At 46.2% G+C, this 17520-nt stretch overlaps 1 protein-coding gene across 1 annotated transcript in view; it reads left to right on the top strand.

The window, feature by feature from the left end:
• The window catches only part of LOC139233529 (vasoactive intestinal polypeptide receptor-like), a 98282-nt gene that overhangs the window by 37254 nt on the left and 43508 nt on the right, over positions 1-17520 (top strand). The window contains exon 6 of the mRNA XM_070863928.1: positions 8124-8227. Within this exon, the coding sequence (XP_070720029.1) occupies positions 8124-8227 (104 nt within the window). The remainder of the gene's footprint in view (positions 1-8123; positions 8228-17520) is intronic.

The following is a 17520-nucleotide window of genomic DNA, read 5'->3' as shown; positions in this document are numbered from 1 at the left end:
AACCACTGTCTATCCCACCTTTGACAGAGACTGTGGTTTTCATATTGGACTGTTCAGCCACCTAAGAACTCATGCTAAGAGTGAAAGCAAGTCTTCCTCGATTCCGAGGGACAGCCTATGATGATGATCTCTATACAATCAGTGAAGATCACTCCACAATCTTTTTCCTAGCTGCCTTGTTTATTTAATTGCAATGCGTTTAGCAGCGAGTTTCTCTACACAATCAGTGAAGATCTCTCCACAGGACTTTCTCTGGCTGTACCTGTGGACCTGTCGCTTTTGCCTAAGGCATTCTTTTAATCTGCCTTTGTGTCTTACATTTAGCTTACTTGACATCTTTTCCCATCATTCTCTTCTTAAAGCTATGCACCCATTAATTTCTTACCCCAACAAGCCCCCTTTTTTAGGCATGGCAAATCCGTGTTTTACACATGATGCCAAAATTCCCTTGTATTTTCCTTTCGGACCACGGTGATCAGTCGGGCCTATCCAGTGCCATACATCTAACTCCATTACTCTTACGGGCTGATTACTGTTAACTCTATCCTCTCCCAACTATTTACATGTGGCGAACACACTGTCTCTATACCAATGAGATTTTCTCTAGGGCTCCTGTCTCCTTCCCTTGGGTTATTGTCTTGGTTCCCAGGGCAATTGCCTTTTCCAGTTGTCAAGCCTTTTGCTGTTTCTGAAATATACATTTTATATAAAAGGAGATACACCACAACCAACACCTGAATTACCACTAACACGTGAGATATTATTCTTATCCACGGATGAATCTGCACGTTCAGGCCCCAGTCCCATAAGTCAGCCCACCACGTTGTGGTCTTGATGCACCGATGTCCTCGTTCCGTTGTTGTAAAACACCTTCTGAGCGTCCATGACTTTCCTTCACAATTCAACCAATTCTTCTGGTCGAGGGAGTATTCTCTACCCGAAACTGCTAATGTATTGAGAGAGTTCTCCTTCGACTTCTTCTGATGCGTGGATCGATATGGATTGCCGCTTGTGGATATCGATCAGCTCTTGTCCAATCCTCACTGGTATTTCTGGGGTAAAACAGAACGTTGGGCTAGGGACCTTACACATCCAATCTGCGTACTCAAAGGTTTCCTGCTTTGTGGTCACACAGTATTCTCCCTTGTCCACGTGCGGCCCGAATGTGCGAGAGGTGGGCCCCAATTGCTTCCATGGTACAATTTATTTCTCTCTCCGTTACATTAAATCCGCATGCTGCCCTTGGCTCGAAACTTATTTTATGGGGGCAAATCATCCCTATCAGACTGTCTGCATATTCCACTGTGGTACATTATATGAGTCTCATCCCGAATAATCCCTATATTTTGAACCTCATATTTTCCAAGGTAGCGATTCTGGTACAATTACTGGTATAGCCAATATCAACCCTAACACTTACCCGCCGCTCATTTTACATTCAGTTAATGTAGGGTATACCCGGACTATTCCCCTGAGTTGGCACCCTGGGATTACCTTTCCCCGACGAGACAAATTGGCCAGTTGCTCATCACTGATCCACAAGGGTTCCTTCTGTATCTGGGCTACGTTTTCCCTGGTCTGTTCCACCACCCAATTTCCATATGTCATTTCGTGCAGCTTTATCAGAGGCCTCATGATCCTCTTCAATGCCCTGATTGACGGTCTGGGCCTGCACTTCCTTCCACCTTTAATTTCAGTCCCTCTGATGGCCATCAGTACCTTTAACTCTATACTTTCATTGAAAGATCAGTTTCGCTCGAGAGTATTTATATCAGTGCCTTGAAAAAAGGGTGTATCACTCCACCGAGCCACATTAACCCATTTCCTGTTGTGCTGTAGTCGAATAGTTGAGCATTCCTGAGACCCGTTCTTCAGTGAACCTTCACCATGCATTTCTGCATGCGCAACATCTCACGTCGGCACACTTCATCATCATCATAGGTGGTCCCTCGAAACGAGGATGACTTGCTTCCACGCCGAAAAAGGATGAGTTCATAAGTGTTGCAATGAAGGACCTAAAATTCCAGGTCCTGAGCTACATCCTGAAGGGTGGAAGATGCCTGTGCGTGGATTTTTTTAATGTGTGGTGGCCGTTGCACACCAGCCACCACACGGGCTTGATAGAGCTAGTGGCAAAGGTTAACCAAGATGACTGCTGCATGGACCTAGTGCGCATATATATCACAGTGTAGGCTGGCCGTGCTGACCCTGAGCCCCCGGTCCCGAACTCACGCCTCTCCTGGGTCCCGATCACATCCTTCCACAGTCTCTCGCTGCTCTTTCGCCCCGATCTCGCCGCTCCTGGGCCTAGGGGCAAGTGATGTATTCAGGGCCCGGCAACAATAACAATGTCCAGGCGACCTGACCTGCCGCCACTTTGGGTGCCGGGCGCTCCCTGTGGGCGCGGGCCCGGGGGGGGAGGGGCCCTGGGACGGGGGGGGGGCCGGGGGGGGGGGGTAGGGATAGGGTCTCCGGCCAGTAACTCAGGCCCGCGTGCCACCTCAACCACACTTGCTGATATCGGGTGACACTTACCCGGTATCCCAAAATCATGCCGCACTTGACACCAGATACCAGCCATTCCTCGGCTTTTCAGTTATCTGATCAAATGACAGGAGGTCGTCTTCTCATCTCTCCCTGCTTGGTCCCAACGTTTAGGCTCCTGGCCAGGCTGTAATATATACTTTCCTCATTGTTCAGTACAGGCACAGGCACAAACATCTCCGAGAAACACCTTTCTATCAATGACTCTCACTTACACTGTCCCGACTGTCAGTATAATTTAAATTGATAACCACATTTAAAAACCCTTTCATGAAGCCTGCCCATGTGCTTTATGTAACTCAGGGATTCATTCCCACATAATTCCTGCTCGAGTTCCTGAAGGGGATGAATTAGAAAGAGTGTTTGAGGGACCATTGTTCGCCCACATCCCTGCATTTAGGTCCCTGATCCGGATAAGTCAAATTCAACCCGAGAAATAAACCGGGTTCTTCCTCCCACTGATGACCTTTAAGTGGCTATTGAACCTTTTTTTTTTAAACAGTTTCCAAAATGCATTACTGCACAGAGTTCTCGACACAAAGAGGAGTATCAGTGACATTGTATAATAGTGGATAGACAGAGACAGCCTAGTCTAATGAAACCAAAAATCTGTGGCCTAGACAGAAAGCTGCTGAAGAGACCAGAGAAATCGTAGCATTTTCATGTGGCCCATATAAGCAGCATCTGAAGTAGGCAGTGACCACAGTATGACATGACATTCACTCCATTCTCCTGGAGGTCTCAACTTTAACTGAAATTCACCCACAATCACCTATGAGAAATGTTTTAGGAAATTTCCCATTCATTACCCTTCCATGTTTCTGGCCAAAGACCGCCCTAAGTGGAGGAAGTGCATCCAGGAGGGCACCGAGAGCATGCAGAAATCAAGCGCAGGCCGCGGAAAGAGCGTGCGGCAAACCTGTCCCACCCACCCATCTTGAAATTTCCCTCAAAGACTATCTGTCCCACCTGTGACAGACTGTGGTTCCTGTATTGGACTGTTCAGCCACCTAAGGATTCATTTTAAGAGTGGAAGCAAGACTTCCTCGATTCTGAGAGACTGCCTATGATGATGATGAAGATGATATTATGAGCCCTGTTGCAATGTGCTTGCATTACCGTATAAGCTCTTAACGAACCTTCTTAAAATATTGTCCTTCCAGAGAGCAGTCCAGTCTGTAAGAACACAACAGACTCCCCCCACCCCCCCCAAAAAACATCCTTTTAAACACAGTTTAAATGGAACCACATAGATTGAAAAAATAAGATTGAATTATCCCCTTAAATTTATGATAAATTTCCATTCCCGAGTGCTTGAGCAGCAACTCATATCAATTTAGCTGTCAGTTTTAATTTCACAATAAGCTATGTCCAGCCTTTGTGATTTAACAAAAGAAAAGCTATCTATCTGCACTGCGTTTGGATGGAAGTTCTTTATCATCCCTGTCAAGTGTCGTGAACAATGACACATGACTCCAAATCATTCATTCCAAGCACTTTTTTTTAAATGTCTTAAGTTCAATTTTGTCATCATGCTGTGACATTTGAGATCCATCATTGCAGTTGAGAAGTTCAAACTCTTGAACATTCCTGGAGCTTTTCTCCTTTGTTCCAGCAAAAGTTCAAGTTTGGTAACACCTTGAAGTCATCATCATCATCATAGGCAGTCCCTCGAAACGAGGATGACTTGCTTCCACGCTGAAAAGGAATGAGTTCACAGGTGTTTCAATGAAGGACCTGATATTCCAGATCCCGAACTACATCCTGAAGGGTGGAAGATGCCTGTGCGTGGATTTTTTTTAATATGGGGTGGCCGTTGCACACCAGTCACCACACAGGCTTGACAGAGCTAGGTCTTGGTCCAGTGGCAAGGATTACCCAAGACGACTGGAGACCTGCTCTGCTGCACAGACCTAGTACGCACACATATCGCAGTGTGGGCTGGCCCGTGCTGCCCCTGGGCCCTCGGCTCTTTTGGGCCCCAAACTCTCGCCTCTCCTGGGCCCAATCACACCCCTCTACATTCTCTCGCCGCTCCTTCGCCCTGACCTCGCCACTCCTGCTGTACCTGACCCCACTGCAGTCAGCCGTCACCCTCCTGCAGCACTACGTGCTGCTCCCTGCAGTGGTATGCCGCCGCACGCTGCTCCCTCTAATGGCCCCGGCCTGCTGATGGTCTTGCAGGCCAAGACCGCACCGATTTCCTTGAGGTCACTTCCATATTAAACAACCTCTCTTGGTAATCTTGCACCATCAGCACTCCTGCTTAGAAGAAAAAAACAGAAACTCCATTGTGGCTTTCCTGCCCGCCCAATGGGTTAATTCTTCAAATCTGATCCCTTTTCTGTTCCTGAGGGAAACAGCTACTCAAATTCAAAAACTCAAAACTTTCTTAAAATGTTTAAAATGCTCAAACTATTTACATTCAACTCTGCAAAAAGGTGTTGCTTTCTGAAGTCTTGTGCAGAGAATTACCTTCCTTTTTGCTCACATTTTAAAAGTTCAACAAACACATAAAAATGGCAGCAACAATCTGTAAAGCAACACCACGCATACTAAAAGCATTCATTGCAATCATTCTGTACTCTATGCATAATAGCACACCTTCCCTTTTTCTCCCCGGGTCACACATTCTCGAAATTGGTCCGAAATTTTATTTTTAAAATACCAATATATGTATTTGCCTCATGTCCAGAACTAGAGACTTTTCATACAATTTAACCCAACCAGAATTTCACCATGGCCATAATAAAAAATCTGGTTTTAAAGGTTAATTAACCTCAATAACTCCAAATTAATTCAAATCAATATTGTAACCTAACCAGTGCCAGTTGGAAAAAGCTACAGATGCACCAAGACAAATAACCAGCCACATGTTTTTAATTTTACCATTCACACTGAAACACCACACACAATACATACTATGACTATTCAAACATCCATAGTAGCAAATTCTATGTTTTATTCTTCTCGGCACTAAAGTTAGAAGCTTAAGTGTTGAGTTCACATTAGAATCCTAGAAATGCTTCTCTACTTTTTCTGTCTTTTAAACAATCGTCTTACAACAGTAAACACAAATGCTTTGAACTTACTTTTGGATTCCGCAGGGTCCTTCTGCCCACCTTGTTTCACCTTTCCCTGCACCACCTTAATGGCAGCTTTCAAATTTCTAAAACTGCTGTTGCAGCTATTAGGAAGGATTCGCTTAAAATATAACTATTGGTCTTTCTGCACCTTAACCTCCTGTAACTGCTGGTCTTTCTACTGTAACTGTGTTTCTAACTGGGCTTAGTGATTTGTTCAGTGGCTGCTCCCCTTGGCGGTATATTCACAACACTGGCACGAGATTATTTTTACGGCATCACCCTTGATACTACCTTTCTTTAGCTGATCCCAAAATGCTCTATGTTGGGATGGTATCCAGTCCAGATCCCACCCTAACTTCTCCATTTTAGTCTGGGTCTTCTCATACTCTTTTCTTAAGGTCTTGGATAGACTTTCGACCCCTTACCTTTACCCTTTTCGGCCATTTTGCCGGTTTAACTCAACCGTGCCCGGTGCCTTTTTGCATCCACTTACTGCCTGAGTGACTGCCTTTCCCGACCACTCTTGTCCTATATTTCCGTAGTGTGTCCGAACCTAACAAGCACTCATTTAAGCTCAAATAAGTATTCAAAAATGACTACTTACCCCCAATGATCTATCCGCTCAGGTCGTCAGCTTGGAAATCCTGTCGACTACACCGTCTACCACTTCAGAGACTGGACCTTGTCCGGGTGAAATGTGCCCGCGCTGTCTCAGTTGCTTTTCAACCGTGACCACCTCTGCTTCTTCTAATAGTCGAGTCGGGTCGGTCTTAATTCACATCAGGTCTTTATTTCTCAAGCATATGCCCGGGAGAGGTCTGAATGTCTCTCCCCACCTTCTCAATCAAATACAATTCTGTTCCCAGTTATATAGGGCTTACATTGTGTTTGTGTGCAGACAAATCATGACTAAGTTAATCTCACGATGGTTTTGATGGTCCGTGTGCTCTATAATCAGGAGTATATTGGTTGATTTCCCTGCACAATGAAAGTATCCCTCCCATTCTGATCAGGAGTTGTGTTATCTGATCTCCCTGCCTGTGCATGTCCCTGCTGTCAAGCTTTTCCTAACTGCCTCGTTTATTTAATTGTATTGCGTTTAGCAGCTAATTTTCTGGAATTCTTTGAGGATGTAACGACAGGGTGGATAAAGGGGAACCAGTGGATGTGGTGTATTTGGACCTCCAGAAGGCATTTGACAAGGTGCCACATAAAAGGTTACTGCACAAGATAAAAGTTCACGGGGTTGGGGGTAATATATTAACATGGATAGAGGATTGTCTAACTAACAGAGAACAGAGAGTCGGGATAAATGGTTCATTCTCGGGTTGGCAGTGATCAGTGCTGGGACCCCAACTATTTACAATCTATATTAACGACTTTGAAGAAGAGTGTAACATAGCCAAGTTTGCTGGCGATACAAAGATGGGAGGAAAAACAATGTGTGAGGAGGACACACAAAACCTGTAAAAGGACATAGACAGGCTAAGTGAGTGGGCAAAAGTTTGGCAGATGGAGTATAATGTTGGTGAGGTTATGCACTTTGGCAGAAAAAAATCAAAGAGCAAGTTATTATTTAAATGGAGAAAAATTGTAAAGTGCTGCAGAACAGCGGGACCTGGGGGTACTTGTGCATGAAACACAAAAGGATAGTATGCAGGTACAGCAAGTGATCAGGAAGACCAATGGAATCTACAGCTATACAGGGTATTAGTGAAGCCACACCTGGAATACTGCGTGCAGTTTTGGTTTCCATATTTACGAAAGAATATACTTGCTTTAGAGGCAGTTCAGAGGAGGTTCACTAGGTTGATTCTGGAGGTGAGGGGGTTGACATGAGGAAAGGTTGAATAGCTTGGGCCTCTACTCATTGGAATTCAGAAAAATGAGAGGTGATCTTATCGAAACGTATAAGATTATGAGGGGGCTTGACAAGGTGGATGCAGAGAAGATGTTTCCACTGATGGGGAAGACCAGAACTAGGGGGCATAATCTTAGAATAAGGGGCCGCCCATTTAAAACAAAGATGAGGAGAAATTTCTTCTCTGAGGGTTGTAAATCTGTGGAATTCGCTGCCTCAGAGAGTTGTGGAAGCTGGGACATTGAATACATTTAATTCAGAAATAGACAGTTTCTTTACCGATAAGGGAATAAGGGGTTATGGGGAGCGGGCGGGGAAGTGGGCCTGCGTCCATGATCGGATCAGCCATGATCGCATTAAATAGTGGAGCAGGCTCGAGGAGCCGTATGGCCTACTCCTGCTCCTATTTCTTACGTTCTTATTTGCCTGTAGGTCCATCCCTTGCCTCAGGCATTCTTTTAATCTGTCTTGTGTCTTAAATTTAGCTTTCTTGACATCTTTTCCCATCATTCTCTTCTTAAAGCTATGCACCTACTAATGTCTTACCCCCAACATACGGGTTCCTGTTCACTGTGGCGGAGAACAGTCAGACGTTATTACCCACAGTTCTAATGGTGTTACTCCTACCACAGGGAATGTGAGCCGGCAATGCACCGACGAAGGTTGGACTGAGATGTTGCACTCTTACCGGAACGCATGTGGAATCAACAACAGTAATATGGAGACCGATGTTGAGGTCAGTGTTTCCCTTAGCATCTGCTTTTAAGTATTGTATTTATTCCTTTCTTCCACATGATTACTGACAGCACCATCGTACTAGGGCTCACTACTCACAGCACCATCGTACTAGGGCTCTCTACTGACAGCACCATTGCACTAGGGCTCCCTACTCACAGCACCATCGTACTAGGGCTCCCTACTCACAGCACCATCGTACTAGGGCTCCCTACTCACAGCACCATCGTACTAGGGCTCCCTACTCACAGCACCATTGTAGTAGGGCTCCCTACTCACAGCACCATCGTACTAGGGCTCCCTACTCACAGCACCATCGTACTAGGGCCCCCTACTCACAGCACCATCGTACTAGGGCTCCCTACTCACAGCACCATCGTACTAGGGCTCCCTACTCACAGCACCATCGTACTAGGGCTCCCTACTCACAGCACCATTGTACTAGGGCTCCCTACTCACAGCACCATTGTACTAGGGCTCCCTACTCACAGCACCATCGTACTAGGGCTCCCTACTCACAGCACCATCGTACTAGGGCTCCCTACTCACAGCACCATTGTAGTAGGGCTCCCTACTCACAGCACCATCGTACTAGGGCTCTCTCCTCACAGCACCATCGTACTAGGGCTCCCTACTCACAGCACCATCGTACTAGGGCTCCCTACTCACAGCACCATTGTACTAGGGCTCCCTACTCACAGCACCATCGTACTTGGGCTCCCTACTCACAGCACCATTGTAGTAGGGCTCTCTACTCACAGCACCATCGTACTAGGGCTCCCTACTCACAGCACCATCGTACTAGGGCTCCCTACTCACAGCACCATCGTACTAGGGCTCCCTACTCACAGCACCATCGTACTAGGGCTCCCTACTCACAGCACCATTGTACTAGGGCTCCCTACTCACAGCACCATTGTACTAGGGCTCTCTACTCACAGCACCATCGTACTAGGGCTCCCTACTCACAGCACCATTGTACTAGGGCTCCCTACTCACAGCACCATTGTACTCGGGCTCCCTACTCACAGCACCATCGTACTTGGGCTCCCTACTCACAGCACCATTGTACTAGGGCTCTCTACTGACAGCACCATTGTACTAGGGCTCTCTACTGACAGCACCATTGTAATAGGGCTCTCTACTGACAGCACCATCGTACTAGGGCTCCCTACTCACAGCACCATTGTACTAGGGCTCGCTACTCACAGCACCATCGTACTAGGGCTCCCTACTCACAGCACCATCGTACTAGGGCTCCCTACTCACAGCACCATGGTACTAAGGCTCGATACTCACAGCACCATTGTACTAGGGCTCTCAACTGATAGCACCATCGTACTCGGGCTCCCTACTCACAGCACCATCCTACTCGGGCTCTCTACTCACAGCACCATTGTACTAGGGCTCCCGACTCACAGCACCATCGTACTAGGGCTCTCTCCTCACAGCACCATTGTACTAGAGCTCCCTACTCACAGCACCATTGTACTAGGGCTCTCTCCTCACAGCACCATTGTACTCAGGCTCCCTGCTCACAGCACCATCGTACTAGGGCTCTCTACTGACAGCACCATTGTACGAGGGCTCTCTACTCACAGCACCATCGTACGAGGGCTCTCTACTCACAGCACCATTGTACTAGGGCTCCCTACTCACAGCACCATTGTACTAGGGCTCTCTACTCACAGCACCATCGTACTAGGGCTCCCTACTCACAGCACCATCCTACTAGGGCTCTCTACTCACAGCACCATCATACTAGGGCTCCCTACTCACAGCACCATCGTACTTGGGCTCTCTACTCACAGCACCATTGTACTAGAGCTCCCTACTCACAGCACCATTGTACTAGGGCTCTCTCCTCACAGCACCATTGTACTCAGGCTCCCTGCTCACAGCACCATTGTAGTAGGGCTCTCTACTCACAGCACCATCGTACTAGGGCTCTCTACTCACAGCACCATTGTACTAGGGCTCTCTACTGACAGTACCATTGTACTAGGGCTCTCTACTCACAGCACCATCGTACTAGGGCTCCCTACTCACAGCACCATCCTACTAGGGCTCTCTACTCACAGCACCATCATACTAGGGCTCCCTACTCACAGCACCATCGTACTTGGGCTCTCTACTCACAGCACCATTGTACTAGGGCTCTCTACTCACAGCACCATCGTACGAGGGCTCTCTACTCACAGCACCATCGTACTAGGGCTCCCTACTCACAGCACCATTGTAGTAGGGCTCTCTACTCACAGCACCATCGTACTAGGGCTCTCTACTCACAGCACCATTGTACTAGGGCTCTCTACTGACAGTACCATTGTACTAGGGCTCTCTACTCACAGCACCATTGTACTCAGGCTCCCTACTCACAGCACCATTGTACTAGGGCTCTCTACTCACAGCACCATTGTACTCAGGCTCCCTACTCACAGCACCATTGTACTAGGGCTCTCTACTCACAGCACAATTGTACTCAGGCTCCCTACTCACAGCACCATTGTACTAGGGCTCCCTACTCACAGCACCATCGTACTAGGGCTCCCTACTCACAGCACCATTGTACTAGGGCTCTCTACATACAGCACCATCGTACTAGGGCTCTCTACACACAGCACCATCCTACTAGGGCTTCCAGAAAAATAACCTTCCAGGACACCGCCTCCTTCCTTAATATGTGAGTTATGTTGGAATTCAGAAGAATGAGAGGTGATCTTATCGAAACGGATACGATTATGAGAGGGCTTGACAAGGTGGATGCAGAGAGGATGTTTCCACTGATGGGGGAGACTAGAACTAGAGGGCACGATCTTAGAATAAGGGTCCACCCATTTAAAACTGAGATGAGGAAAAATTTCTTCTCTCAGAGGGTTATAAATCTGTGGAATTCGCTGCCTCAGAGAGCTGTGGAAGCTGGGACATTGAATGGATTTGAGACAGAAATAGACAGCTCCTTAACCGATAAGCGATTAAGGGGTTATGGGGAGTGGGCAGGGAAGTGGACCTGAGTCCATGATCAGATCAGCCATGATCGTATTAAATGGTGGAACAGGCTCGAGGGGCCCTATGGCCTACTCGTGCTCCTATTTTTTATGTTCTTATGTAAAATCTTAGCAGAACTTTGGATGGTACTTGGGCAGAACTTAGCTGTCTCCAAACTCAGGCCCTAGGATTCTATGAATCTCGGAGTTTCCAGTTCACGGTGTCACGGAAGCCTCTTTACTTACTTTTCCAGTCTTAAAATTACATTCATTTCTTGTCCCATTTTAAAGAAAAATATACTGAGGCGGACTGCAACAACTTATAGGAGGACATTAATAAACTTGTAGAATGGACATATAATTGGTAAATGGAGTCCAACACAAATAAATGGGAGGTATTACATTTTGGTAGGAAGATTAGGGAGGTCACCTATTACTGGGAGGGTACGAGTCTAAGTGGGGTAGAAGAACAAAGGGATCTCGGAGTACAAGTACACACAACACTAAAAGTTGTGACACAGGTTAACAAGGCCATAAAAAGCAAACCAAGCACTCGGGTTTATTTCTAGAGAGATAGAATTAAAAAGTCGGGAAGTTATGCTAAACCTGAATCGAACCTTGGTTAGACCACACTTAGAGTACTGCGAACAGTTCTGATCACCATATTATAAAAAGGATATAGAGGCACTAGAGAGGGTGCAGAGAAGTACAGACCCCCAACAATGCAGCGCTCCCTCAGTACTGCCCCTCTCTATCTAACTCGTCTTGTACCTGCCCTGGGAGTGCTGGATAGGACAGTGTAGAGGGAGCTTTACTCTGTATCTAACCCGTGCTGTACCTGCCCTGGGAGTGTTTGATGGGACAGTGTAGAGGGAGCTTTACTCTGTATCTAACCTGTGCTGTACCTGCCCTGGGAGCATTTGATGGGACAATGTAAAGGGAGCTTTACTCTGTATCTAACCCGTGCTGTACCTGCCCAGGGAGTGTTTGATGGGACAGTGTAGAGGGAGCTTTACTCTGTATCTAACCCGTGCTGTACCTGCCCTGGGAATGTTTGATGGGACAGTGTAGAGGGAAATTTATATGCAGAGGTCAGAATACAGGGAATGATGCAGGATATAAGTAAAACAAAAAGAATAATAAATCTATATGTTGAATAGTATAACGCTTGATTATATAGAAAATATGTGTTGAGTTACAGGGGGTGCGTGGGATGTGATGAGTATTATATAGTATAAGTTAGATGGGGGAGCTATGATCACTAATTGACTGAAAAGGGACTTTCAACCAAACAAAGTTTGAGAACCACTGCAGTACCACACATGGTAGGGTTGGGGGTAATATATTAGCATGGATAGAGGATTGGCTAACTAACAGAAAACAGAGTCAGGATAAATGGGTCATTTTCCGGTTGGCAAATGGTAACTAGTGGGGTGCTGCAGGGATCGGTGCTGGGGCCTCAACTATTTACAATCTATATCAATGATTTGGATGAAGAGACCGAGTGTAACATAGCCAAGTTTGCTGATGATACAAAGATGGGTGGGAAAGCAAATTGTGAGGAGGACCAGCGGGGAGTCGGGAGGCGGAGCGGCAGGTGGTGAGGCCTACAAGAGGCCCAGCTGGTGCAGCTGCAGCAGGGAAGCAAAAAAGAAGTAGAAAGAAATCGAAGGGTGACGTCACAGTCAAGAGGGTAAGTGATTGGCTGGTGATTAGTGAATAGTTTTTTCTTTTTCTTTTCTCTATCAGTAAGTAAACTTTTAGCATTGTTGTTGTCAAATTAAGTTAATCTAAGGGTTAAGTCATGGCAGGAGAGCTCGGACATGTGTTATGCTCCTCCTATGCTATGTGGGAAGTCAGGGACGCTTCCGGTGCCCCTGACGACTATGTGTGCGGGAAGTGCATCCGCCTGCAGCACCTGACAGATGGCGTTGCTGCACTGGAGCTGCGGGTGGATTTACTCTGGAGCATCCACGATGCTGAGAATGATGTGAATAGCACATTTAGCGAGTTGGCCACACCGCAGGTAAAGGGTACACAGCCAGATAGGGGATGGATGACCAACAGGAAAAGCAATGGAAGGAAGATAGTGCAGGGGTCCCCTGCGGCCATCCCCCTGCAAAACAGATACACCACTTTGGGTACTGTTGAGGGGGATGACTCATCAGGGGAGAGCAGCAGCAGCCAAGTTCATGGCACCGTGGGTGGCTCTGCTGCACAGGAGGGCAGGAAAAAGAGTGGGAGAGCTATAGTGGTAGGGGATTCTATTGTAAGGGGAATAGATAGACGTTTCTGCGGCTGCAACCGAGACTCCAGGATGGTACGTTGCCTCCCTGGTGCAAGGGTCAAGGATGTCTCGGAGCGGGTGCAGGATATTTTGAAGAGGGAGGGTGAACAGCCAGTTGTCGTGGTGCATATAGGTATCAATGATATAGGTAAAAAACGGGAAGAGGTCCTACAAGATGAATTTAGGGAGCTAGGAGCTCAATTAAAAAGTAGGACCTCAAAAGTAGCAATCTCAGGATTGCTACCTGTGCCTCATGCTAGTCAGAGTAGGAATCGCAGGATAGCTCAGATGAATACGTGGCTTGAGGAGTGGTTCCGAAGGGAGGGATTCAAATTTCTGGGACATTGGAACCAGTTCTGGGGGAGGTGGAACCAGTACAAACTGGATGGTTTGCACCTGGGCAGCACCGGAACCAATGTCCTAGGGGGAGTGTTTTCTAGTGCTGTTGGGGAGGAGTTAAACTAATATGGCAGGGGGATGGGAACTTATGCAGGGAGACAGAGGGAAGTAGAATGGGGACAGAAGCAAAAGATAGAAAGAAGAAAAGTAAAAGTGGAGGGCAGAGAAACCCAAGGCAAAAAGCAAAAAGGGCCAAATTACAGCAAAATTCTAAAGGGGCAAAGTGTGTTAAAAAGACAAGCCTAAAGGCTTTGTGCCTCAATGCAAGGAGTATTCAGAATAAGGTGAGCGAATTAACTGTGCAGATAGCAGTTAACGGATATAATGTAATTGGCATCACGGAGACATGGCTCCAGGGTGACCAAGGCTGGGAACTCAACATCCAGGGGTATTCAACATTTAGGAAGGATAGACAGAAAGGAAAAGGAGGTGGGGTGGCGTTGCTGGTTAAAGAGGAAATTAATGCAATAGTAAGGAAGGACATTAGCTTGGATGATGTGGAATCGGTATGGGTGGAGCTACGGAATACCAAAGGGCAGAAAACGCTTGTGGGAGTTGTGTACAGACCACCAAACAGTAGTAGTGAGGTTGGGGACAGCATCAAACAAGAAATTAGGGATGTATGCAATAAAGGTACAGCAGTTATTATGGGCGACTTTAATCTACATATTGATTGGGCTAACCAAACTGGTAGCAATGCGATGGAGGAGGATTTCTTGGAGTGTATTAGGGATGGTTTTCGAGACCAATATGTCAAGGAACCAACGAGAGGGCTGGCCATCCGAGACTGGATGATGTGTAATGAGAAAGGACTAATTAGCAATCTTGTTGTGCGAGGCCCCTTAGGGAAGAGTGAAAATAACATGGTTGAATTCTTTATTAAGATGGAAAGTGACACAGTTAATTCAGAGACTTGGGTCCTGAACTTAAGGAAAGATAACTTCGATGATATGAGACGTGAATTGACTAGAATAGACTGGCGAGTGATACTTAAAGGGTTGTCGGTGGATAGGCAATGGCAATCATTTAAAGATCACATGGATGAACTTCAACAATTGTACATCCCTGTCTGGACTAAAAATAAAATGGGGAAGGTGGCTCAACCATGGCTAACAAAGGAAATTAAGGATAGAATTAAATCCAAGGAAGAGGCATATAAATTGGCCAGAAAAAGCAGCAAACCTGAGGACTGGGAGAATTTTGAAATACAGCAGAGGAGGACAAAGGGTTTAATTAGGAGGGGGGAAATAGAGTCTGAGAGGAAGCTTGCTGGGAACATAAAAACTAACTGCAAAAGCTTCTATAAATATGTGAAGAGAAAAAGGTTAGTGAAGACAAACGTAGGTCCCTTGCAGTCAGATTCAGGTGAATTTATAATGGGGAACAAAGAAATGGCGGACCAGTTAAATAAGTACTTTGGTTCTGTCTTCACGAAGGAAGACACAAATAACCTTCTGGAAATTCTAGGGGACCGAGGGTCTAATGAGAAGGAGGAACTGAAGGAAATCCTTATTAGGCAGGAAATTGTGTTAGGGAAATTGATGGGATTGAAGGCCGATAAATCCACGGGGCCTGATAGTCTGCATCCCAGAGTACTTAAGGAAGTGGCCCTAGAAATAGTGGATGCATTGGTGATCATTTTCCAACAGTCTATCGACACTGGATCGGTTCCTGTGGACTGGAGGGTAGCTAATGTAACACCACTTTTTAAGAAAGGAAGGAGAGAGAAATGGGTAATTATTAAAGATGAAATAACAGCGCATTTGGAAAGCAGTGATGGGATCGGCCCAAGTCAGCATGGATTTATAAAAAGGAAATCCTGCTTGAAAATCTTCTAGAATTTTTTGAGGATATAACTGGTAGAGTGGACAAGGGAGAACCAGTGGATGTGGTGTATTTGGACTTTCAAAAGGCTTTTGACATTGTCCCACACAAGAGGTTGGTGTGCAAAATTAAAGCGCATGGTATTGGGGGTAATGTACTGACGTGGATAGAGAACTGGTTGGCAGACAGGAAGCAGAGAGTCGGGATAAACGGGTCCTTTTCAGAATGGCAGGCAGTGACTCGTGTGGTACCGCATGGGTTAACTGCTGGGACCCCAACTCTTTACAGTATACATTAATGATTTGGATGAGGGAATTGAGAGTAATATCTCCAAGTTTGCAGATGACACTAAGCTGAGTGGCAGTGTGAGCTCTGAGGAGGACGCTAAAAGGCTGCAGGGTGACTTGGACAGGTTAGGTGAGTGGGCAAACGCGTGGCAAATGCAGTATAATGAGGATAAATGTGAGGCAAAAACACGAAGGCAGAATATTATCTGAATGGTGGCAGATTAGGAAAAGGGGAGGTGCAGCGAGACCTGGGTGTCATGGTACATCAGTCATTGAAAGTTGGCATGCAGGTTCAGCAGGCGGTGAAGAATGCAAATGGTATGTTGGCCTTCATAGCAAGGGGATTTGAATATAGGAGCAGGGAGGTCTTACTGCAGTTGTACAGGGCCTTGGTGAGGCCTCACCTGGAATATTGTGTTCAGTCTTGGTCTCCTAATCTGAGGAAGGACGTTCTTGCTATTGAGGGAGTGCAGCGAAGGTTCACCAGACTGATTCCTGGGATGGCAGGACTGACATATGAGGAGGGCCTGTATTCACTGGAATTTAGAAGGATGAGAGCGGATCTCATAGAAACATATAAAATTCTGACGGGACTGGACAGGTTAGATGCAGGAAGAATGTTCCCAATGTTGGGGAAGTCCAGAACCAGGGGACATAGTCTAAGGATAAGGGGTAAGCCATTAGGACTGAGATGAGGAGAAACTTCTTCACTCAGAGTTGTTAACCTGTAGAATTCCCTACCGCAGAGAGTTGCTGATGCCAGTTCATTGGATATATTCAAGGGGGAGTTAGATATGGCCCTTACAGCTAAAGGGATCAAGGGGTATGGAGAGAAAGCAGGAAAGGGGTCCTGAGGTGAATGATCAGCCATGATCTTATTGAATGGTGGTGCAGGCTTGAAGGGCCGAATGGCCTACTCCTGAAACTATTTTCTATGTTTCTATGACACAAAGAATCTGCAAAGGGATATAGACAGACGAAGTGAGTGGGCAAACATTTGGCAGATGGAGTATAATGTAGCAAAATGTGAGGTTATCCACATTTGGCAGGAAAAATAGAAAAGCAAATTGTAATTTAAACGGAGAAAAATTACAAAATGCTGCAGTACAGAGGGACCTGGGGGTCTTTGTGCATGAAACGCAAAAAGTTAGTATGCAGGTACAGCAAGTAATCAGGAAGGCAAATGGAATGTTGGCCTTTATTGCAAGGGGGATGGAGTATAAAAGCAGAGATGTCCTGCTACAACTGTACAGGGTATTGGTGAGGCCACACCTGGAGTACTGTGTACAGTTTTGGTCTTCGTATTTAAGGAGGGATATACTTGCATTGGAGGCTGTTCAGAGAAGGTTTACTAGGTTGATTCCGGAAATGAAGGATTTGACTTATGAAGAAAGTTTGATCAGGTTGGGCCTATATTCCTTGGAGTTTAGAAAAATGAGAGGTGATCTTATTGAAACATATAAGATATTGAGGGGGCTCGACAGAATGGATGCAGAGGGGATGTTTCCAC

This window comes from Pristiophorus japonicus, chromosome 21, assembly GCF_044704955.1.
Source record: "Pristiophorus japonicus isolate sPriJap1 chromosome 21, sPriJap1.hap1, whole genome shotgun sequence".
NCBI lineage: Eukaryota > Metazoa > Chordata > Chondrichthyes > Pristiophoridae > Pristiophorus > Pristiophorus japonicus.
The sequence above is the reverse complement of the archived record's forward strand: the minus strand, read 5'-3'. Positions and strand labels throughout refer to the sequence as shown.